Genomic DNA, 23,906 nt, shown 5'->3' on the forward strand with positions numbered 1-23,906 from the left:
ATTGAGCAAAGGTACTGCAAGTCCCATAATCCATGGTCCATCCCCGGCCAAACCACACCAGGACATAAGGTGGGTCATGAGAGGTCTATGTGCCAAGTTTGGTCCTGATTGGATGAGGTTAACAGCGGTCTCAGAACGTGAGTGATGGTACTGCAAGTCCCAACATCCATGGTTCATCCTCCTCCAAACTGCACCAGGATGTAGAGTGGGTCATGGGGGCTTTGTGTGCCAAGTTTGGTCTGTATTGGTAATCTTCTGACTCAGCCCCTGGCCTTTTCCTTTCCTCTCTTTGTCATCTCGGAATCTTCAGCACTTTTAATCCTGTACCCCTACTCTGTCCGGCCCAGTTTTAATAGTGTCGTGTTGTATTGTTACTGTTATTGTTTTCCTGCTTAACGGTTTTTAATTTGCTTTAGGTATTGTATTGTTGTACTGTGTTTTGGGGCTTCGGCCTGTGTAAGCCGCATCGAATCCCTCGGGAGATGCTAGCAGGGTACAAATAAAGTTATAATATAATAATAATAATAATAATAATAATAATAATAATAATAATCTTGGAATTGAGGCTGGCCAATCAGAGACCATATGCAAATTTCCTTCTCATGTCCCTGTTTCTGTCATGAACTCTTTTCTCCACCAGGGGCTCCTATTGAAGCTGGCCAATCAGAGACCATATGCAAATAGCACCACAGCAGCAGCCAATCAGAATGCTGGCACATACTCCTCCCGCCACACTGCCACACGTCCACCGCGTACAAACTTTGACTTTTATTATATGTATAGATATAGAAGATATAGATAGATATAGATATAGAATCATAGAATCATAGAATCATAGAATCAAAGAGTTGGAAGAGACCTCATGGGCCATCCAGTCCAACCCCCTGCCAAGAAGCAGGAATATTGCATTCAAATCACCCCTGACAAATGGCCATCCAGCCTCTGCTTATAGAAGATATAGATATAGATATAGATAGATATGGGCATGGGTATATAAACTTATATTCATGAGTAGTAAGATTTGTATTTGCATCGATTTAGGTGTAAAAATATTCACTTTAAATATTGATGTAGGAATTAAAATTTTAGTCTTTTGTTGTTTCATTCCAGAAATCAACCTTATCTTCTTCAAGAGTGTTTATCTGAGAGGTTTTGAAAACATAAGTTAACACTCTTAAAGTGTTCTGTGCGGGCCAGAGATTTCACCACACAAATGAAATAGCTGAGTGATTTTGCAAAGAAAAATACGATGGTCTCAGGAAAGCAAGGCCCGACGGCTTCCAAGACAGCAAGAACTGCTGTAATCAAGCTTTCCATTCAACTGCTGACACTTCAGGTTGTCATGGTAGGAAATGTTTTCTGTGGAAATGTGCTCATTTGGCCAGCGGAAGCCAGCCATTGGCTGAATATGAAGGTCATCATTCAAGAACTGATACATAGAGACCACCACGTGACGGTTCTAGCTCCAGCAGCATCGATCTTCATCAAACCTGGAGATGTGCCAGCAGCGAAATTTGAGGTGTATCTTGTGCCCTTTGGACAAGATGACATTGATTCAGTTATCAAGGATATCATAATGCTGTGGCTGAATAACAAACCCACCACTTTCACCTTCCACAGGTTTTATCAAGAGCTGGGAAAGTTAGCAAGGAAAGTACATGTGCTGAATAGGCAAATGTGTGACGCGGTTCTGGCCAATCAGGAACTCATGACCCGTCTGAAAAAAGACAAATACGATGTGCTGCTTTCTGACCCTGTGCTGACTGGTGGTGACTTGATTGCTTTAAAACTGGGCATCCCCTTTATGTACACCTTGCGCTTCTCTCCAGCCTCAACAGTGGAGAGACACTGTGGGAAGATACCTGCCCCACCTTCGTATGTTCCAGCTGCTTTGTCTGAGCTGACAGACAGATTGCTGTTTGGAGAAAGAGTGAAAAACATTATCTCCTACTACGTACAAGATTATGTTTTCCAAAAGTACTGGGGAGAATGGGATTCTTATTACAGTCAGATCTTGGGTAAGTCTGTTTTATTACTTCTCAGATATCAGCGGGTGGCTCATGATCTGTGTAGGGAAAGTCTGCTCTGTGCCCTTCCCCTTCAGGCCAAGGGTTAGGGTTATTTATTTGTCGTGTCAGGGCAACCAGTCATTTATATTACATTTCTAACAGAACAAAGCAAACAAACAGACAAAATACAACATTTGTGAGTTTGGTAGTTGATTAAATGTCCTTTGACCAGTAGCTGGCCACTTGGAGTGCTTCTGGTGTTGCTGCAAGGAGGTCCTCCATTGTGCATGTCGCAGGGCTCAGGTTGCATTGCAGCAGGTGGTCAGTGGTTTGCTCCTCTCCACACTTGCATGTTGTGGATTCCACTTTGTAGCCCCATTTCTTGAGGTTGGCTCTGCATCTTGTGGTGCCAGAGTGCAGTCTGTTCAACGGCTTCCAAGTTGCCCAGTTTTCTTTGTGCCCAGCGGGGAGTCTCTCATTTGGTATCAGCCATTGGTTGAGGTTCTGGATTTGAGCCTGCCACTTTTGGACTCTCGCTTGCTGAGATGTTCCAATGAGTGTCTCTGTAGATTTAAGGAAACTATTTCTTGATTTAAGTCGTTGACTTGCTGGCTGATACCCAAACAAGGGTTGAGCTGGGGATGTCACTGCCTTGGTCCTTTCACTATTGGTTGCTACTTCCCGGCGGATGTCAGGTGGTGCAATACCGACTAAGCAGTGTAATTTCTCCAGTGGTGTAGGGCGCAGACACCCTGTGATAATGGGGCATGTCTCATTAAGAGCCACATCCACTGTTTTAGTGTGGTGAGATGTGTTCCACACTGGGCATGCATACTCAGCAGCAGAGTAGCATAGCGCAAGGGCAGATGTCTTCACTGTATCTGGTTGTGATCCCCAGGTTGTGCCAGTCAGCTTGCGTATGATATTGTTTCTAGCACCCACTTTTTGCTTGATGTTCAAGCAGTGCTTCTTGTAGGTCAGAGCATGGTCCAGAGTGACTCCCAAGTATTTGGGTGTGCTGCAATGCTCCAGCGGGATTCCTTCCCAGGTCAATGGCTGATACCAAATGAGAGACTCCCCCCGGGCACACAGAAAACTGGGCGACTTGGAAGGCGCTGAACAGACTGCGCTCTGGCACCACGAGATGCAGAGCCAACCTCAAGAAATGGGCTACAAAGTGGAATCCGTGACATGCAAGTGCGGAGAAGAGCAAACTGCTGACCACCTGCTGCAATGCAACCTGTGCCCGCATGCACAATGGAGGACCTTCTTGCAGCAACACCAGAGGCACTCCAAGTGGCCAGCAACTAGTCAAAGGACATTTAATAGAATACCAAATCTGCAAACTTTGTGTTTTGTTTGTTTGTTTGTTTGTTTGTTTGTTTGTAATGCAATACAACTGTTGTGGCTTGCTCCTGACACGATAAATAAAAATTACTTGGTTGGAATAATTCAACACATAGCCAATAAGGTAGTATTCTGAACATAGTGTGTCAAGGTTTATAGCAATTGTGTGTTTTGACAGTTTGGATGAAAACCAGAAAATCACATTGTTTTTGTGACAGTGACCATGCTAAGGCGTTGCAAAGGTTTACCGTTCTGAATTGTTCTTGTAAACACTATTGTTTGCTTATTGGAAGAATGTTGTAACCCATAAGGAATTAATTGTTAGCTAATTGTTTGAACTTGTTGCAAGAGAGTTGCCCTTGCAGTGCAAACTGTCCAGGACTAGAGGAAGGTGGAAACAAAGACTAGACAAGTGGTTCTCAACCTTGCTAATGCTGTGACCCCTTAATGCAGTTCCATATGTTGTGGTGACCCCCAACCATAATATTGTTTTCATTGCTACTTGATACCTGCCATGTTACTACTGTATAAATCGTAATGTAAATATTCGATATGCAGGATGCATTTTCATTCACTGGACTAAATTGAGCACAAATATCCAATATGCCCAAATGTGAATGCTAGTGGGGTTGGGGGAGGATTGATTTTGTAATTTGGGAGTTGTAGTTGCTGGGATTTATAGTTCACCTATAATGAAAGGGCATTCTAAACTCTACCAGCGATGGATTTAAACCGAACTTGGCACACAGAACTCCCATGACTATTAGAAAACACTGGAAGGGTTGGTGGGCATTGACCTTGAGTTTGGGAGTTGTAATTCACCTATATCCAGAGGAGTGCTGTGGATTCATGCAATGATGGATCTGGACCAAACTTGGCATGAATACTCAATATGCCCAAATGTGAGCACTGGTGGAATCTGCGGGAAAATAGACCTTGACATTTGGGAGTTGTAGTTGTTGGGATTTATAGTTCACCTACAATCAAAGAGCCTTCTGAACTCGACCAACAATAGAATTGGGTCAAACTTCCCACACAGAATCCTAATGACCAACAGAAAATACTGTGTTTTCTGATGGTCTTTGGTGACCCCTTTGACACCCCCTCACGACCCCCTCAGGGGTCCCGACCCCCAGGTTGAGAAACACTGGACTAGACAAGGAAGCTAGTGGAAACAGAAAGAGCACAGGAGGAAAGAAAGAGTTAATTATCAGCTACGTAATTGCTCAGAGGGTGTGTTTAAGAGAGAGTAGGGCTGGTAAACTGGGAAACTGAGTTTGAAAAGGCAGGAAACTGAGCACAACAGTATATCGGGGTAGCAGAAGGACAGGAAGAATGTGGTGAGAACTAGACTGCTTGTAACAGGGGAGGACTTGGCTGAAGGGGTGCCTTGTGCCTCTGGGAGTGATCTTGGAAAAAGATAGATAACCCAGGTACAACTTGCAGGAAAACTTAGTCCCCTAATAAGTAGCCAGAATAGACTGGTACCGTCTTGTGACCAACTATATTATTGTTGCATTCTTATTTACAAGAACTGAAAAAGGAAATAAATTATCTGTTCTTCTGATGTGAATGGTTTTGGAGAAGCTTGTTCTCCTAATAAGGCTTCTCTTCTTCACTCCCTGGGAGTCAGTGCATTCCTGATACACGCAAGACGGGATTTTCACTGGTCAGCTCACGAGGGAACAAGGCCAAACGGGATCTTCCTCTGGCACAAGATTTCATTGTTTCCTTGATAAGATTCATGCTAAGGAGCCTCAAAGTATAACCATTCTGAATTATTCTGAAATACAAGAGTGCCCCAGAAGAGCCCAGCCTTACCATATCACTAATCAAGCAGAACAGAAGCAGGAGCACAATGTCTTTGAAATGGATGATGGATATACCATTGATAATGATGTTCCTCTTGGGCTCAGCTTCCGGTGGGAATGTTCTGGCCTGGCCATTTGATTATAGTCACTGGCTGAACATGAAATCTATGATTCTCGAGCTCACAGCTAGGGGACATCAAGTAACAGTCATAATGCCTTCATCCTACCAGGCATCTGAATCAAGTGTACCTTCCAACTTCCACTTCGAAGTGATCCCCGTACCATTCACAAGAAAGGACATGGATATTTTGATGCAGGACATGCTCTATTTATGGACTTATGAGAAGCATGAAATACCTTTCTGGCAATTTTTCATCAAGTTGTATGGCTTTATGAGGGAAACATTCTACGGATACAAGAGTTTCTGTGACAATGTTTTTTGGAATGAGAAATTGCTACAAAAGTTGGAGTCAGCTGCTTTTGATGTCCTTATTTCAGATGGAGCCATGCCTGGTGGGGAACTCCTAGCTGAGAAACTTCATGTTCCATTTCTATATACCTTACGGTTATCTCCAGGACACACAATGGAACGTAGTTGTGGCAATATCCCAGCTCCACCATCATATGTGCCTACTGGCATGTTAGGGCTAACGGATAGGATGTCTTTCTTGGAAAGGACGGCAAACGTGCTCACTTATCTTTCAATGGACATCATGTTCCAACATTTTTTCTACAAAGAATGGGATACATATTACAGTGATGTTCTAGGTAAGAACTAGTTTCCATTTGCAGTGTTTTAATATCCACATCCACAAGCCCAGTTTATCTATGCACATCTGTTTTTATTATATCTAATGACTGGCAAGTGCATGGATGGAATTGAAAGTCTGAGATCAAAGTCTCTTTGCAGTGTTTGTATGGTGATTATGAAGCCGTATGGAAACCAGTGATGATTGTGACATGGCCTCTAAAATGTTACAGTTCTCTCATAATGTCCTTATACTCTGCTTGTCCCCAACCCTGCTTTTTATCATTATGTCTTCTTTTTATATAACTATTTTCCCAGGTTCAACATTTTAGGAGTGATAGAATTGTTCTCGGTTTCAAGGGAGACTTCTGGCTTGTGAGTCTATGTTTACAGAAGGTTCAAGAGAATTCAGATTTGTGTTTAGACTAGCAAGAAACAAACTTTAAATAGCATAAGAAGAAGGGAGGATACCTATACAGAAGGAAGAGATGGAGAAGTGGTGTAGGAAGGAAATGTAAAGAGCCACTTTTTCAGTAAACACACATATAGAATGTAATGATTATGTTAAAGTTGGTGAGCTGGGAAAATAACATTTTAAAAGTTTTTAAAAGTGTTCTCTCTTTCTTACACACACAAAAAAACACACACACACAGAGTTCTTCAGCCTCTCTAGGCCTGGACATGGAGCATTCTGGGTAAGCTACAAGACTCCTTTGAAATTGGAATGGGCCAAATCCATAAATTCTTAATCTAGACAAGCGGCATATCAACCTGGAGATAAGCTTGTGGGGTTGATTTTTTGACTAACATTACTAACTTATGCATGCATTTATGGGCCTTGTCACATGGCCAGTGGCTGATGGTGGCATCATAGAATCAAAGAGTTGGAAGCAGGAATATTGCATTCAAATCACCCCTGACAGATGGCCATCCAGCCTCTGTTTAAAAGCTTCCAAAGAAGGAGCCTCCACCACACTCCAGGGCAGAGAGTTCCACTGCTGAACTGCTCTCACAGTCAGGAAGTTCTTCCTCATGTTCAGATGGAATCTCCTCTCTTGTAGTTTGAAGCCATTGTGCCGCGTCCTAGTCTCCAAGGAAGCAGAAAACAAGCTTGCTCCCTCCTCCCTGTGGCTTCCTCTCACATATTTATACATGGCTATCATATCTCCTCTCAGCCTTCTCTTCTTCAGGCTAAACATGCCCAGCTCCTTAAGCCACTCCTCGTAGGGCTTGTTCACCAGACCCTTGATCATTTTAGTCGTCCTCCTCTGGACACATTCCAGCTTGTCAATATCTCTCTTCAATTGTGGTGCCCAGAATTGGACACAATATTCCAGGTGTGGTCTAACCAAAGCGGAATAGAGGGGTAGCATGACTTCCCTAGATCTAGACACTATGCTCCTATCAATGCAGACCAAAATCCCATTGGCTTTTTTTGCCGCCACATCACATTGTTGGCTCATGTTTAACTTGTTGTCCACAAGGACTTCAAGATCTTTTTCACACGTACTGCTCTCAAGCCAGGCATCGTCCCCCATTTTGTATCTTTGCATTTCATTTTTCCTGCCAAAGTGGAGTATCTTGCATTTGTCACTGTTGAACTTCATTTTGTTAGTTTTGGCCCATCTCTCTAATCTTCAAGATTGTTTTGAATCCTGCTCCTGTCCTCTTGAGTATTGGCTATCCCCCCCAATTTGGTGTCGTCTGCAAACTTGATGATCATGCCTTCTAGCCCTTCATCTAAGTCATTAATAAAGATGTTGAACCCAGGACGGAACCCTGCAGCACTCCACTTGTCACTTCTTTCCAAGATGAAGAGGAAGCATTGGTGAGCACCCTCTGGGTTCGTCCATTTAACCAATTACTGATCCACCTCACCGTAGTTTTGCCTAGCCCACATTGGACTAGTTTCCTTGCCAGAAGGTCATGGGGGACCTTGTCGAAGGCCTTCCTGAAATCCAGGTACGCTACATCCACGGCATTCCCCGCATCTATACAGCTTGTAACTCTATCGAAAAAAGAGTTCAGATTAGTCTGTCATGACTTGTTTTTGATAAATCCATGTTGACTATTAGCGATGACCGCATTTGTTTCTAAGTGTTTGCAGACCACTTCCTTAACAATCGTTTCCAGAATCTTGCCTGGTATCGACGTGAGGCTGACCGGACGGTAATTGTTTGGGTCATCCTTTTTCCCCTTCTTGAAGATTGGGACCACATTGGCCCTCCTCCAATCTGCTGGAACTTCTCCCGTTCTCCAGGAATTCTCAAAGATGATTGCCAATGGTTCCAAAATGACTTCCGCTAGTTCCTTCAGTACTCTTGGGTGTAGTTGATCTGGCCCTGGGGACTTGAACTCATTTAGAGCGGCCAGGTATTTCTGTACGACTTGTTTCCCAATTTGGGGTTGGATGTCCTCTAATCCCTCATCCACTCCATCTTGCTGAGGTTGAAGATGACCTTCTTTTTGTGAGAAGACCGAGGCAAAGAAGGCATTAAGTAGTTCTGCCTTTTCCCTATCCCCTGTCAGCATTGCCCCATCTTCTCCTCGAAGAGGCCCCATCGCCTCCTTGTTTTTCCTTTTTCTACTGACATAAGAAAAGAAGCCCTTTTATTGTTTTTAATGTCCCTGGCAGGCCTGAGCCCGTTTTGTGCTTTAGCTCATTTTGTGCTTTAGCATCGCTCTTCTCAATGGCGAGGCATGGAGGTGGTTGTCTTGCCTCGCTTTGTCTCAGGTTGCTTCACTGGCTGGCAGGGCGATCACATGGAGGGAAGCGAGGTGTGCTTGTAGCGTACATGGCTTCCCCCCCATGGAGCTGGCAACACGGGAAGCCTCCTGTGTTGCTTGGGTGGTGGAGGGAAGCTGCATGCACTGCATGTGTATCTCGCTTCCCTCCATGGGTTTGCTGGCCAGTCAGCGAAGCAAGCCGAGATGAAGTGAGGCAAGGCAACCGCCTACATGCCTTGCCATTAAGAAGAGCACCACTGCCTCCAGTTGCTGGCCGTGTGATGAGTTCTTATAGGGTAGTCTAAAATTGGATCAAGAATATGCCAAGACTACAGATCTCACCATACTAACCAAAACATACTTACCTAGGATGCTTCGAACCTTCTTCGGGGATGGAGCCCCACACTGGCCATCACATGACCTAATGTTACTTTTGGTGGAGGTCCTGTCCACAAGGAAGGTGGAAGCACCCTTGGGTGCTTTCCCCCAAACACAGGAGCCTTCACACCAATATATCCACACTTCTGCTCTGTTTGGCAATGTTCCCCTTATGTAATGGGGGAAGCGTCGCCACTCTATAGCAGTGTGCAGGGTGATGGATTCACCCCCCATGCCTGCTGTTTCATCACACTTGCTGGCGAAATGGCACGGGGCTTCCTATGTGATAAGGTCGTATGCTTGTTGGAGCTAATGCTCCTCTGGGTTGTTAGCCAATTTGCAGTTTTAATAGTACCCAGAAGCTGTTGAGAATTGGATTTATTAGTTCCTCAGGATATTACTGAAATGATGAAACTAAATATGTCTCTAGAGCAGGCGTTCTCAAACTTTTTCAGCTGTGGAACACTTTTTGAAGCAAAACTTTTTCGTGGAGCCTCAATAAATGTTATTATATTATATACAGGGTTAGTCAAAATGAATAGGCCAATAAGAAAATTAATTGTAGCCGAATTGGCCTATTCATTTTGACTAACCCTGTATAATGTATATATATCAGGCATGGACCAGGTCAGTGGCAAATGCATGGAGTGTGTTTGTATGAACTAATTCACACAGTGCCAAAAAAAGGGAGGGAAAGAAAGAACAATACAGTATTTGAAATAAAGAACATTTTTTATCAACATAAACTGAACAGTATTTCAGTGGAAGACCCCAGGGGCCATCCAATCCATACCCCCTTCTGCGGTAAAAGCTCAATCAAAGCACCCCCAAAAGATGGCCACCCAGCCTTTGTAATAATAATAATAATAACAACAACAACAACAACAACAACAACACTAACAACAAAAACAACAGAAATCCTAGGGGCTATCCAGTCCAACACCCTTCTCCCATGGAGGAAAAACACAGTCAAAGCCAGGGGTCCTCAAACTTTTTTAACAGAGGGCCAGGTCACAGTTCCTCAAACTGTTGGAATGAATTCCTATGCAGACTGCACATATCATATTTGTAATCCAAAAACACTTAAAAACAATACAATAATTAAAATGAAGAACAATTTTTAAAAATATAAACTTATTAGTATTTCAATGGGAAGTGTGGGCCTGCTTTTGGCTGATGAGATAGGATTGTTGTGGTTGTTGTGTGCATTCAAGTTGTTTCAGAATTAGGTTGACCCTGAGCAAAGGCCGGTAAATGACCTTGGAGGGCCGCATCTGGCCCCCAGGCCTTAGGTTGATGACCCCTGATCAAAACACTCCTAAGTGGTGGGAGGGAAATAGAGTTTTGGAAGCAATAAAGCAAGTGGGGGGAGATCTGGGCAGCAAGAAAAGGAGTCTGAGTAGTGAGGGAGGCAGTAGAAAGGGTCTGTGCCCTGGGAGAACGCTTTTTTTTTTGTCGTATCAGGAGAATCCTGTTGTGAGAGAATTGGCCGTCTGCAAGGACGTTGCCCAGGGGACGCCCGGATGATTTTTGATGTTTTATCATCCTTGTGGGAGGCTTCTCTCATGTCCCCGTAAGAGGAGCTGGAGCTGATAGAGGGAGCTCATCTGCCTCTCCCTGGATTCGAACCTGCGACCTGTCGGTCTTCAGTCCTGCCGGCACAGGGCTTTAACCCACTGCGCCACCAGGGGCAGAACGTTGCAGCTGTTTGTTTGTTTTTTGTGTCAGGAGCGACTTGAGAAACTGCAAGTCGCTTCTGGTTTGAGAGAATTGGCCGTCTGCAAGGACATTGCCTGGGGACGCCAGGATGTTTTGATGTTTTTACCATCCTTGTGGGAGGCTTCTCTCGTATCCCCGCATGAGGAGTTGGAACTGATAGAAGGAGCTCATCCGCGCTCTCCCCGGATTCGAACCTGTGATCTGTCGGTCTTCAGTCCTGCTGGAACACGGGTTTAACTCACATTGGAAACAATGTCCAAGTTCTTGACCTTCCCAGGTGACATTCAATTTCCTGTTGGCTTCATGGTTGCATAGATGGAAAGCACATACTTGTGTTTTGGCAGGGTTAGGCTTCAGGTGGTTATCTTTGAAGTAGCTGGAGAGATCTTTAGTAAGTTGGATTTTAAACTTCCTAAGTTGGATTAGTAAATTGCTTTTAAACATGCAGGCAATGGGAACTGGGCTATATCTATCCCGGCCACATGTGCTTTGGTGGAGTAAAACAACACAGGTTGCATTAATCCTACCTTTGCTTGGAGCTTATCACTTAGTTTTCTGCCTCTCCCAATGCAGTGTCATATTGGGTCATGGAAACGGCATATTTCACCACTGGAAATAATCTGTTATGCTGTTATGGTTGCATAACCACTGTGGGCACAGATGTCTTATTTCACTTTATTGCAATACTGGGATCATATTAGGTGTGGTTTCTTTTTTTTTTTCTTCCTCCCATCTTGAGGTTTCCTTGGGGATTTCCAGCAAGGAAATCTCAGACTATATCCAGTAACTGGCTGTGCAGTCGTGGGATTTCCAAGAGTGCTCAAGACATTTATTCTCAATTTTTCAGAATATTCTCCTACCTTGTATTAAAATATATTTGTAAATAACACACCAGTGCAGTTTCACAATTATGATGAAATCCTATTAAAGATTAATGCTCAGAGAAACCACAGAGTCTAAGAAAAGTCAGAGTAAATAAATATGTAGATATTCATGAGAACTATACAAAATGAAAAAAGGAAATAGTGGTTCATATGAAAAAAAACACATAAAACACTGGTGTAGCATGTGTTTACCATCTAGATCTAGGTGGGGAATTATTTTCCTCCCATAATAGCATCATTTTCCCATAACTGCACAATTGTCAGGAGATAGAGAAAATGCTGGTGTCAATTATATTGTCATTATGCATGTGTAATACAGCAAATACAACTAACTTCGTGTGTAATATAGCAAATACAACTAACTATAATGCAGATGTAGTGTGAAAAAATGTGTTGTCATTCTGCTACATTTCTGAATATGGGAAAGCCTGAAGTCACAGGTGCGCAGTTTGGGAGTCCTCTTGGATTCAACACTTACGCTTGAGGCTCAGGCGTCGGCGGTGTCTGGGAGGGCTTTCGCACAACTGAGACTCGTGCGCCAATGCTACCGTACCTTGCGAAGGCGGATCTGGCCAGAGTGGTCCATGCCTTGGTCACCTCCAGATTGGACTACTGCAATGCGCTCTACGTGGTGCTGCCCTTGAAGACAGCTCAGAAGCTCCAACTGGTCCAACGATCAGCAGCCAGGATGCTAACTGGGGCCCCTTACAGAGAGAGGTCAACCCTCCTGTTCAAGGAGCTCCACTGGCTGCCATTTATTTTCTGAGCCCAATTCAAGGTGCAGGTGCTTACCTACAAAGCCCTGAACGGTTTGGGACCAGCCTACCTGCGTGACCGCATTTCCATCTACGAACCCACACGTTCACTTCGGTCATCTGGAGAGGCCCTGCTCGTGATCCCACCGGCGTCGCAAGCGCGCTTGGTGGGGACGCGGGACAGGGCCTTTTCCGTGGTGGCCCCCCGACTCTGGAACACCCTCCCCAAAGACCTTAGACAGGCCCCTACATTGGCTGTCTTCAGAAAGAACTTGAAGACCGGGCTTTTCCGATGCACCTTCCCAGATTAGGAAATCTCCACTACCAAGTCCCATAAGCACTTTATCAGAACCAATGATTGCTGCACATCGCACATCGCACTTGCCCCGGAAGCCCTTTATACACCTCCTGTCACATCAGCACTTTTAATCTTGTACCCATTGCTCTGGCCCGGCCCAGTTTTATTGTGTTTAGTGTATTGTGCCTGTTGTTTATTTTGCTTTATTCTGTTTTTAATTGTTTGATTTGCTTAGATTGTATTGTTGTGTTGTGTGTTGAGGCCTCGGCCTGTGTAAGCCGCATCGAATCCTTCGGGAGATGCTAGCGGGGTACAAATAAAGTTTAATAATAATAATAATAAGCAATTTTCGAGCAGAATTATCTGAAACAACTGACAAATGTGATAGAAACATCTGTGAACAACCCACAACTTCTTTATCTAAATTTTTGAGCACATATACCTGATCTATGAACTGTGAGAAAACATATATAAGAGACTGGAAGGATATTCTCTTAGTCTCTTTTCAGACATTTGGAGGGGGGGAATCTTGGTGGTACTAACAGTGGATAAATGGAATCCAACCAAAAACTCTTACATTTTTGTGTACATGGGAATGGTTACCAATAATTTCAACTCTATCAGAAATGTCATAATATAAATACAGGAACACCAGTATATTGTTGGATTCTGAATTAGGGAAGTAGCAGGCACTCAGAAAATGATTTTAGCTTTAATTCCCTTATTTCCCAATTTAGTTAGATGATCAAGGACATGTTGGTGAGCTAAGGAAATATGAGTTATATGGAACCCCACCCACCCATGCAAATGACAAGGCATTATTTTGGCATAAACCAAGGACTGTCACCAATGTGTGATTATTTGCGTGTGCATAATTTTCTAAAATGAACAGGTTGCTTGACAAACAATTTCATTTTCTTTGCATTTTTACCTGTGACCGTGTGTTAGGATTCTTCTAGGCAGGTATTTTATTTATCATGTCAGTAGCAACCAGACAATTGTATTACATTTTTAACAAATTTTAACAAACAGACAAAACAAACTCAGTTCTTGTGGGTTTTTTCGGGCTATATGGCCATGTTCTAGAGGCATTTCTCCTGACGTTTCGCCTGCATTTATGGCAAGCATCCTCAGAGGTGAGATCTCACCTCTGAGGATGCTTGCCATAGATGCAGGCAAAACGTCAGGAGAAATGCCTCTAGAACATGGCCATATAGCCCGAAAAAACCCACAAGAACTGAGTGATTCCGGCCATGAAAGCCTTCGACAATACATTCAGACAAAACAAAGTTTGCAAGCTTGGTAGTTGATTAAATGTCCTTTGACTAGTAGCTGGCCACTTGGAGTGCTTCTGGTGTTGCTGCAAGAAGGCCCTCCATTGTGCATGTGGCAGGGCTCAGGTTGCATTGCAGCAGGTGGTCTGTGGCTTGCTCTTCTCCACACTCGCATGTCGTGGATTCTACTTTGTCGACACATTTCTTGAGGTTGGTTCTGCATCTCGTAGTGCCAGAGCGCAGTCTGTTCAGCGCCTTCCAAGTCGCCTAGTTTTCTGTGTGCCCAGGGAGGAGTCTCTCATTTGGTATCAGCCATTGATTGAGGTTCTGGGTTTGAGCCTGCCACTTTTGGACTCTCGCTTGCTGAGGTGTTCCAGCGAGTGTCTTTGTAGATCTTAGAAAACTATTTCTTGATTTAAGTCATTGACGTGCTGGCTGTTACCCAAACAAGAGATGAGCTGGAGATGTCTCTGCCTTGGTCCTTTCACTATTGGCTGCTACTTCCCGGCTGATGTCGGGTGGTGCAATACCGGCTAAACAGTGTAATTTCTCCAGTGGTGTAGGGCGCAGACACCCCGTGATAATGCGGCATGTCTCATTAAGAGTCACACCTACTGTTTTAGTGTGGTGAGATGTGTTCCACACTGGGCATGCGTACTCAGCATGAGCTTTTTTGTTGAGTTCCAGGGCCAGAGAAGCAGATTGCGGAAACAGAAGAACGGCCTGCATGTCTCATTAAGAGCCACATCCACTGTTTTAGTGTGGTGAGATGTGTTCCACACTGGGCATGCATACTCAGCATGAGCTTTTTTGTTGAGTTCCAGGGCCAGAGAAGCAGATGGCGGAAACAAAAGAACGGCCTGCATGTCTCATTAAGAGCCACATCCACAGTTTTAGTGTGGTGAGATGTGTTCCACACTGGGCATGCATACTCAGCAGCAGAGTAGCATAGCGCAAGGGCAGATGTCTTCACTGTGTCTGGTTGTGATACCCAGGTTGTGCCAGTCAGCTTTCGTATGATATTGTTTCTAGCGCCCACTTTTTGCTTGATGTTCTGGCAGTGCTTCTGGTAGGTCAAGGCACGGTCCAGCGTGACTCCCAGGTATTTGGGTGTGCTGCAATGCTCCAATGGGATTCCTTCCCAGGTAATCCTCAGAGTGATGGTCAGTCATTTTTTGAGTGATGGTTACTCATTGGCCTGACAGGTGTATTGTGTGCAAATTTGGTGTCAATTCATCCAGTCAATTCACCCAATTCATCCACTTTCTCCTTGATGTTCAGGCAGTGCTTCTTGTAGGTCAGAGCACGGTCCAGAGTGACTCCCAGGTATTTGGGTGTGCTGCAATGCTCCAGTGGGATTCCTTCCCAGGTGATCCTCAGAGCTCGGGATGCTTGTCTGTTCTTGAGATGAAAAGCACATGTCTGTGTTTTAGAGGGATCAGCTGGTTTTCCCTGTAATAGGCAGTAAGGGCACCTAGAGCTTCGGAGAGCTTCTGTTCAACCATCTCAAAGCTCCCTGTTTAAGCAGTAATGGCACGATCATCATCAGCATTCTAGGCAGGTTAGATGAGGGCATTTCTTGAATCAGGCCTGCAGCGCTCTGTTAGCCAAGCAAATAAAAGCTGTACTTTGAACTGAGCATGTTTATTTACTGCCCAGTAGATGGAGTATAATTTGGTGTTGTGATCACATTATAATGAGAAAGTGTGATCCATGCCAGGATTTTGCTTTCACAAGGGAATTACGTTTAACACTCTGCCTGCCAAGTAATAAAAAGTGAACTAACATGAAACTTTTAGAAATCAAAATTGCCTCATAGGAGCCGAACCTCTCTCTCTGCTGCATCATTAATCAAGCAGAAAAAATCATTGCAATGTCTATGAAATGGATGCTGGTGTTTCCCATTGTAACAGCATGCTTCTTGGGCTCATCTTCTAGTAGGAAGGTCCTTGTCTGGCCAGCTGACAACAGCCACTGGATCAACATGAAATTTATTTTGAATGAACTCACAGACAGAGGCCACCAAGTAACGGTTTTAGTGCCTTCCTTCTTCATGGCAGTTAATGCAAGCGAGTCTTCCCCCTTTCAGCTGGAAGAAATCCCTTTTTTATTCTCAAAGGAAGACATGGACACTATGCTTCAGGACTTCCTCCTTATGTGGTCTTATGAGATCAACGAACTTTCTTTCTGGCAGTTTATCATCAAGATGTCTGACTTTTCAATGGAGATGAAGCGCAGGAACAGAATTCTCTGTGATAGCGTTGTCTTGAACCAGACACTGATGGATAGGTTAAAGTCAGTTGGTTTTGACATCCTCATTGCAGACCCACTCTTACCTTGTGGAGAGCTAGTGGCTGAGAAGCTTCATCTTCCGTTTGTGTACACTTTCCGATTCTCAATTGGAAATACAATGGAGCGTCTTTGTGGGAACATCCCAGCTCCTCCATCATTTGTGCCTGCCAGTCTCGGAGGGCTAACAGACAGGATGTCCTTCATGCAGAGAACAGGAAACATGCTCTTTTATGCCTTACATGACATTTTGTTTCATCAAGTTCTCTGGAAAGACTGGAGTGAATACTATAGTGAAGTTCTAGGTAAGAGTTTGCACCTACTTCTTCTCATTCTGTGTCTTTGAATTATTCTCAGTTTATGGTGACTCTAAGGTAGTGGTTTCCAACCTTTTTTTAACCAAGGACCACTTGACCAGGGGCTACTTATAGAATCATAGAATCAAAGAGTTGGAAGAGACCTCATTGGCCATCCAGTCCAACCCCCTGCCTTCCTTGGAGATTAGGACGCGGAACAATGGCTTCAAACTACAAGAGAGGAAATTCCATCTGAACATTAGGAAGAACTTCCTGACTGTGAGAGCCATTCAGCAGTGGAACTCTCTGCCCCGGAGTGTGGTGGAGGCTCCTTCTTTGGAAGCTTTTAAGCAGAGGCTGGTTGGCCATTTGTCAGGGGTGATTTGAATGCAATATTCCTGCTTCTTGGCAGAATGGGGTTGGACTGGATGGCCCAGGAGGTCTCTTCCAACTCTTTGATTCTATGATTCTATGATTCTAAGAAGCAGGAATATTGCATTCAAATCACCCCTGACAGATGGCCATCCAGCCTGTGTTTAAAAGCTTCCAAAGAAGGAGCCTCCACCACACTCCAGGGCAGAGAGTTCCACTGCTGAACGGCTCTCACAGTCAGGAAGTTCTTCCTCATGTTCAGATGGAATCTCCTTTCTTGTAGTTTGAAGCCATTGTTTCGCATCCTAGTCTCCAGGGAAGCAGAAAACAAGCTTGCTCCCTCCTCCCTGTGGCTTCCTCTCACATATTTATACATGGCTATCATATCTCCTCTCAGCCTTCTCTTCTTTAGGCTAAACATGCCCAGCTCTTTAAGCCGCTCCTCATAGGGCTTGTTCTCCAGACCCTTGATCATTTTAGTCGCCCTCCTCTGGACACATTCCAGCTTGTCAACATCTCTCTTGAATTGTTGTGCCCAGAATTGGACACAATATTCCAGGTGTGGTCTAACCAAAGCCAGGGACCTTGAGTTTGGAGTTGTAGTTCACCTACATCCAGAGAGCACTGTGGACTCAAACAATGATGAATCTGGACCAAACTTGGCACAAACACTCAATACGCCCAAATACGAACACAGATGGAGTTTGGGGGAAATAGACCTTGACATTTGGGGGTTGTCGTCACTGGGATTCATAGTTCACCTACAATCAAAAAACATTCTGAATCCTTCCAACAAGAGAATTGGGGCAAACTTCCCACGGAGAACCCCCATGACCAACAGAAAATATTTAACGCCATCTAGTCCAACTCCACTCACCAGGGCAAGAAAACATAATTGAAGTCCTCCTGACAAAGAGGCATCCAGCCATAGATATAGATAGATAGAGAGATGGGATATGGTAGCAGGGTATAAATAAAGTTTGATTATGATGATGATGATGATGATGATGATGATAGATAGATAGATAGATAGATATGATTCACACACACACACACACACACAGATATAGTATCATAGACTTGAAAGGGACCCTTAAAGAAGGACAATGATATGTTGCATGTTCCAGAGTGGGCAAACCAGACACTCTCCACATCAACACTGACAAAGAAACAGCAAGAAATACTGTTTAGCCACAAGCATAAAGAAATTATGTATATTATACACCAACACTTTCTCATTACTTTATTTTCCAGATCAACAGACTGGGCCACAGCAATGCGTGGCAGGGAAAGCTAGTGTGTGTGTGTATATATATATATTAGAGAGATGGGCCAAAACTAACAAAATGAAGTTCAACAGTGACAAATGCAAGATACTCCACTTTGGCAGGAAAAACGAAATGCAAAGATACAGAATGGGGGATGCCTGGCTCGAGAGCAGTATGTGTGAAAAAGATCTTGGAGTCCTCGTGGACAACAAGTTAAACATGAGCCAACAATGTGATGTGGCGGCAAAAAAAGCCAATGGGATTTTGGCCTGCATCAATAGGAGCATAGTGTCTAGATCTAGGGAAGTAATGCTACCCCTCTATTCTGTTTTGGTTAGACCACACCTGGAATATTGTGTCCAGTTCTGGGCACCACAATTCAAGAGAGATAGTGACAAGCTGGAATGTGTCCAGAGGAGAGCGACTAAAATGATAAAAGGTCTGGAGAACAAGCCCTATGAGGAGCGGCTTAAGGAACTGGGCATGTTTAGCCTGAAGAAGAGAAGGCTGAGAGGGGATATGATAGCCATGTATAAATATGTGAGAGGAAGCCACAGGGAGGAGGGAGCAAGCTTGTTTTCTGCTTCCCTGGAGACTAGGACGCGGAACAATGGCTTCAAACTACAAGAGAGGAGATTCCATCTGAACATTAGGAAGAACTTCCTGACTGTGAGAGCCGTTCAGCAGTGGAACTCTCTGCCCCGGAGTGTGGTGGAGGCTCCTTCTTTGGAAGCTTTTAAGCAGAGGCTGGATGGCCATTTGTCAGGGGTGATTTGAATGCAATATTCCTGCTTCTTGGCAGGGGGTTGGACTGGATGGCCCATGAGGTCTCTTCCAACTCTTTGATTCTATGATTCTATGATTATATATATATATATATATATATATATATATATATATATATATATGGCAATATGTAATATAATAATATAATCCAACCTGAATAATAACCATAGATGGGGACATTAAATTTGTTTTGGTTATTTCTGGTGACCAAAACAGATTTAATATCCCAATCTTTGGTTATTATTCAGGTTGGATTATATTGCGTATTTCCTTTAATTTTTTTATTGAAGCATACAACAATAAATCTGAGTCACAGAAGAAATGAACTTTAGCTTCAGCTCTTGAGATTCACAATGACACTGCATTTTTAGAAGGACCAATCACACAAATGTTGGCACAAGGAAAGCATTTGCTCATCGTCCTGTTATATACAACTGTCCCAGTGGAATGGGGCTCCTCTTGTTTAATGTAGCTTAGAAATTAATTTCTGTTCTTCATCCAATCAGAAGCTATCAGCCACATGTGAACAACTGTAGTGTGGTGGAGGCTCCTTCTTCGGAAGCTTTTAAACAGAGGCTGGATGGCCATCTGTCAGGGGTGATTTGAATGCAATATTCCTGCTTCTTGGCAGGGGGTTGGAGGTCTCTTCCAACTCTTTGATTCCATGATTCTATGATTCTATGTTCATGTTTGCACATGCAAGTAAGTGTTACAGCCCATCTATGAGTTTAGCTAAGGGCATTCCTCAAGGTGTGCCTGTTACCAAGTCAATCAAACCTTTGAACAGTGAAAAACTCTTAAAGTAGAGCAGGCGATGAAACAATTTGGTGTCTTGGTATGACTAAAATAAATCTTGTAATCCATAACAGGGTTTTGTTCTTGCACTGAGACATTCATTTAATTAATAACCTCCATATGAAGTAATAGCTAAGGTGAATCATTAATAAATATTTTAAATTAAATCTGGAGCCCAGCCTCTCTCTTTTACAATGCTATTAACTCAGAAGGCATAAGCACCCATTTCACAGACACTGTGCTGATTTCATGCAAACATCAATTTAACACAGTGGTTCTATATTATTGAAGTTTTCAAATAACAATAAAAAGAGCGGGAACATTGCTAAGGTATAGGAAAGTAATAAAATTTTGATAGTATAGGGTAAGTTTAGATTACATCCCGTTTAGACTACTGCAACGCTCTCTACGTGGGGTTGCCCTTGAAGACGGCTTGGAAGCTCCAACTGGTCCAACGTGCGGCAGCCATGATACTAACAGGAGCGAGGCGCAGGGAGCATACAACCCCCCTGCTGTACCAGCTCCACTGGCTGCCGATCTGCTACCGGGCTCAATTCAAGGTGCTGGCATTGGTCTATAAAGCCCTAAATGGTTCCGGCCCAAGATACCTAACTGACTGCCTATGAGCCCACGAGGACTTTGAGATCTTCCGGGGAGGCCCTGCTCTCGATCCCGCCTGCGTCACAGGCATGGCTGGCGGGGACGAGAGATAGGGCCTTCTCGGTGGTGGCTCCTCGGCTGTGGAACACCCTTCCCGTAGACATCAGGCTAGCCCCCTCCCTGTTGATATTCCGCAGGAAGCTAAAGACCTGGTTGTTTAAGAAGGCATTTGAATAGAAGTGCAAAGACTGGTAACTCGACCATAGGAATGGAACAACGGAAATGGTATCGGATTGTGAACTTGACGATGAGATGACTCGGAATGGCTTGTAGTAATGTTGATGTTTTTGATGAGATGTTTTGATAATGATGTACTGTGGATTATTTTATTTTATGTTTTATTTTGCATCTGTTTTTCTATGTTGTACACTGCAATGAGTTGCCATTAGGCTGAGAATTGCGGTATATAAGCGAAGTAAATAAATAAATAAATAAGTGAAAGAGGTAAAAGAGATTGAGTAGGGAAGAGGTTGTGAAGTGTGGATGGTGGTGTTGGTGGGGGGAAAGGGGGTGGTAAGGTAGAATGTATATATTGACTTCCAATCCTCTTCACTTCAGGTATATCTTTCTTTCTTCTTTTTGCCTCTCATGGTGGTTTGGCAAGCTCCTTTTTGTAGTCTCGTTTAAGAAATTTTTATGTTATTTTTATCTCATCTCATCTTTAATTACTTATTAATCGCCCTCCATCCGAGATGCTCCAGGCGATTTACACTGCAGAAATTACACAGGATAAAACACATACGTACAAATATTAAAATTAACATGAGTCAAATGCTCCAGTAAAAAGCCAGGTCTTAAGCGCCAGGACAAAACGCCCCAAGTCGCGCATGGCTCTCAAATATTTATTATTTATTTATTTATTTCACAGTTTTCTATACCGAGCTTCTCAACCTATTGAGGGACTCAGCCCGGTTTCCAGCCATAAAAAACATATACACTCATTAAAATATCATATATCACAATTACAAAAACAACTTTAAAAACACTATATATAAAACTACAGTGGTCAGTCGTCCTATTAAGATGGATCTACCTCAACTTCCATCCAGGGTTCTATGGTGTTGTCTCATTCATCGAAGGCCTGACTCCACAGCCACGTCTTCACCCGTTTCCTAAATGTTAGGATGGATGGGGCGGTTCTGGCCTCCAGAGGGAGAGAGGTCCAGAGTCGCGGGGCCACCACCGAGAAGGCCCTGTCCCTCGTCCCCACCAGGCGCGCTAGGGAGGCAAGGTGCTTTCCAAGTGCACTTCCCTAGGACCCGGTATATAGAGCAGATTGCGTTGGGATGGTCGTGGCGACCTCCAATGATGGTAGAAGGAGAGACAGTCTCTAAGATACAATGGACCCTGGCCATATAAAGTTTTAAAGGTCAGGACCAGCATCTTATACAAACCACGATACTCAATTGGGAGCCAGTGTAGATGCCGCAGCACTGGTGTTATATGGCATTTCATGGGCGTTTTTGTGAGTAACCTGGCTGCCGCATTCTGGACAATACGGAGCTTTCGGGTCATAGAAATAGGAAGGCCAACATACAAGGCATTACAATAGTCCAGCCTAGATATGACCGTGGCATGGATGACTGTTGCCAGAGCCTCATCCCACAGGTAAGGTGCCAGTTGCCTCGCTTGTTGTAGATGGAAAAAGGCCTGTTTGCTGGCAGCAGCGACCTGAACTTCCATCGTCAGCTGCGAATCCAAAATGACACCTAGGCTCTTATAGGTAGGCGATGGAGATAGAGCAGCGCCATCAAAGGTAGGTAACGGATGGGTTGGACCTATCGGGCGGCCATGCCACAGGATCTCAGTCTTTGCCAGATTCACCTTCAGTCTGCTAGCACGTAGCCAGTTCAACAAAGCATCCAGGCATAAGGTGAAATTGTCAGGTATTGACGTTACTCCAGACTCCAAGCGCAACAGGAGTTGGGTGTTGTCCGCATATTGAGAGCAGTCCAGGCCGAATCTCCGAACCAAACTGGCAAGGGGTCTAACATAGATGTTGATCTTATATCTATTAACCATTTCAGGTTTTCTTGTATTATATTATTTTTATTGGTGTCCAGTCTGTTTTTGGTGGTCAAGTTCTGCTTTATACTCATCAATTGAGTTAATTCATCCATATTCATAATGTCTACAATTTTCACTAGCCATTGTTCTTGAGTTGGAATCTCTTTCATTCTCCACTATTTTGCATAATTTATTCTGGCCGTGGTCACCAGGTAGTTGAAGAGTTTGTCTTTGTTTAGTTCCAATTCAAAATCAATTATTCCTAAAAGGAAGTATTCTGGTTTTAATTCCATCTTTATATCTAATATCTTTTCTATTTTTTTTGCAAATATTCTTCCAGTATGATTTAGCAATTTTGCATGTCCACCACATATGATAAAACGAACCGATTTGCTCTTCACACTTCCAACATTTATCATTGATATTTGCATAACATTTAGCCAGTTTCTGGGGTGTGATGTACCACCTGTACATCATTTTTAGCCAGTTTTCTTGTAGATCAAATGCATGTGTATATTTAATTTTTTCCATATTTTCTCCCAATCTTCTAGATTGATTGAATGTTCAATATTTGCAGCCCACTTGCAGTCACACTCCCCCTGTCCAGCTCTCTACGGAGGTCATCCACCAAGGCCACCAAGGCCGTCTCGGTGCCATAGCCAGGCCTGAAACCAGACTGTGACTGATCTAGGTAGTTGTTGTCATCTAGAAAACCCTGGAGCTGGGAGGCGACCACCCACTCCAGGACCTTGCCCAAGAAAGGGAGGTTGGAGATTGGTCTGAAGTTGTTCAGCACCATGGAGTCAAGGCAGGCATGTAGCCGGGGGGGGGGGGGGGGGGGCTTAAAGGGCTTCAGCCCCCCCCCCCTGAAATTCTCATGGTGGTTCGCGAAAAGGCCTTACCTGTGCATTATTTAAACTGTTATGTTTATTCATATCATGATCTGATCACCATACTCAATATATCCCATATGCATGGGGGTATTGGGGTAACGATACAAAAGGTTTGCTAGGGTAGACCCTCTTTCACTCAGACTCAGCCCCCCCCCGAAACAAACTCTGACCCCCCCCCCCGAATCGAAATCCTGGCTACGGGCCTGTGTCCAATGTCATTTTATGAATCAGCACCTCAAACCCAATCTAAAGTTGACCAAAAACCAATTTGTAACCCTTTTGGTACTACTGTTGGAGAGAGGTCCCTGGTGAAAGTGGTTCCTGGTCAAGTAGTCCCTGGTCAAAGTGGTCCCTGGTAAAGTGGTTCCCTGGTCAAAAAAACATTGGGAACCACTGATTTCACACCACAGGGATCCAGCCAACAACCTAAAAGACAGCTTTATACATCGACTTCACAAGAAGGTCAACACCAAAATCCCGAGCTCTGAGGATTACCTGGGAAGGGATCCCACTGGAGCATTGGAACACACCCAAATACCTGGGAGTCACTTTGGACCGTGCTCTGACCTACAAGAAGCACTGCCTGAACA

At 44.0% G+C, this 23,906-nt stretch overlaps 1 protein-coding gene across 4 annotated transcripts in view; it reads left to right on the plus strand.

Moving 5' to 3' along the window:
• Positions 1-1,339: 1,339 nt before the first annotated feature.
• Positions 1,340-23,906, plus strand: part of LOC132778445 (UDP-glucuronosyltransferase 2A2-like) — a 39,422-nt gene continuing 16,855 nt past the window's right edge. For 2 of the 4 annotated variants that reach the window (XM_067470129.1, XM_067470130.1), the window contains exon 1: positions 1,340-2,018. In XM_067470129.1, the coding sequence (XP_067326230.1) occupies positions 1,343-2,018 (676 nt within the window). In that variant the 5' untranslated portion in view covers positions 1,340-1,342. Of the gene's footprint in view, positions 2,019-4,608; positions 5,936-15,748; positions 16,545-23,906 lie in introns of those variants that run through there. The other 2 variants (XM_060781388.2, XM_060781386.2) reach the window with 2 other exon arrangements.

The sequence above is a fragment of the Anolis sagrei genome, chromosome 6 (assembly GCF_037176765.1).
Source record: "Anolis sagrei isolate rAnoSag1 chromosome 6, rAnoSag1.mat, whole genome shotgun sequence".
NCBI lineage: Eukaryota > Metazoa > Chordata > Lepidosauria > Squamata > Dactyloidae > Anolis > Anolis sagrei.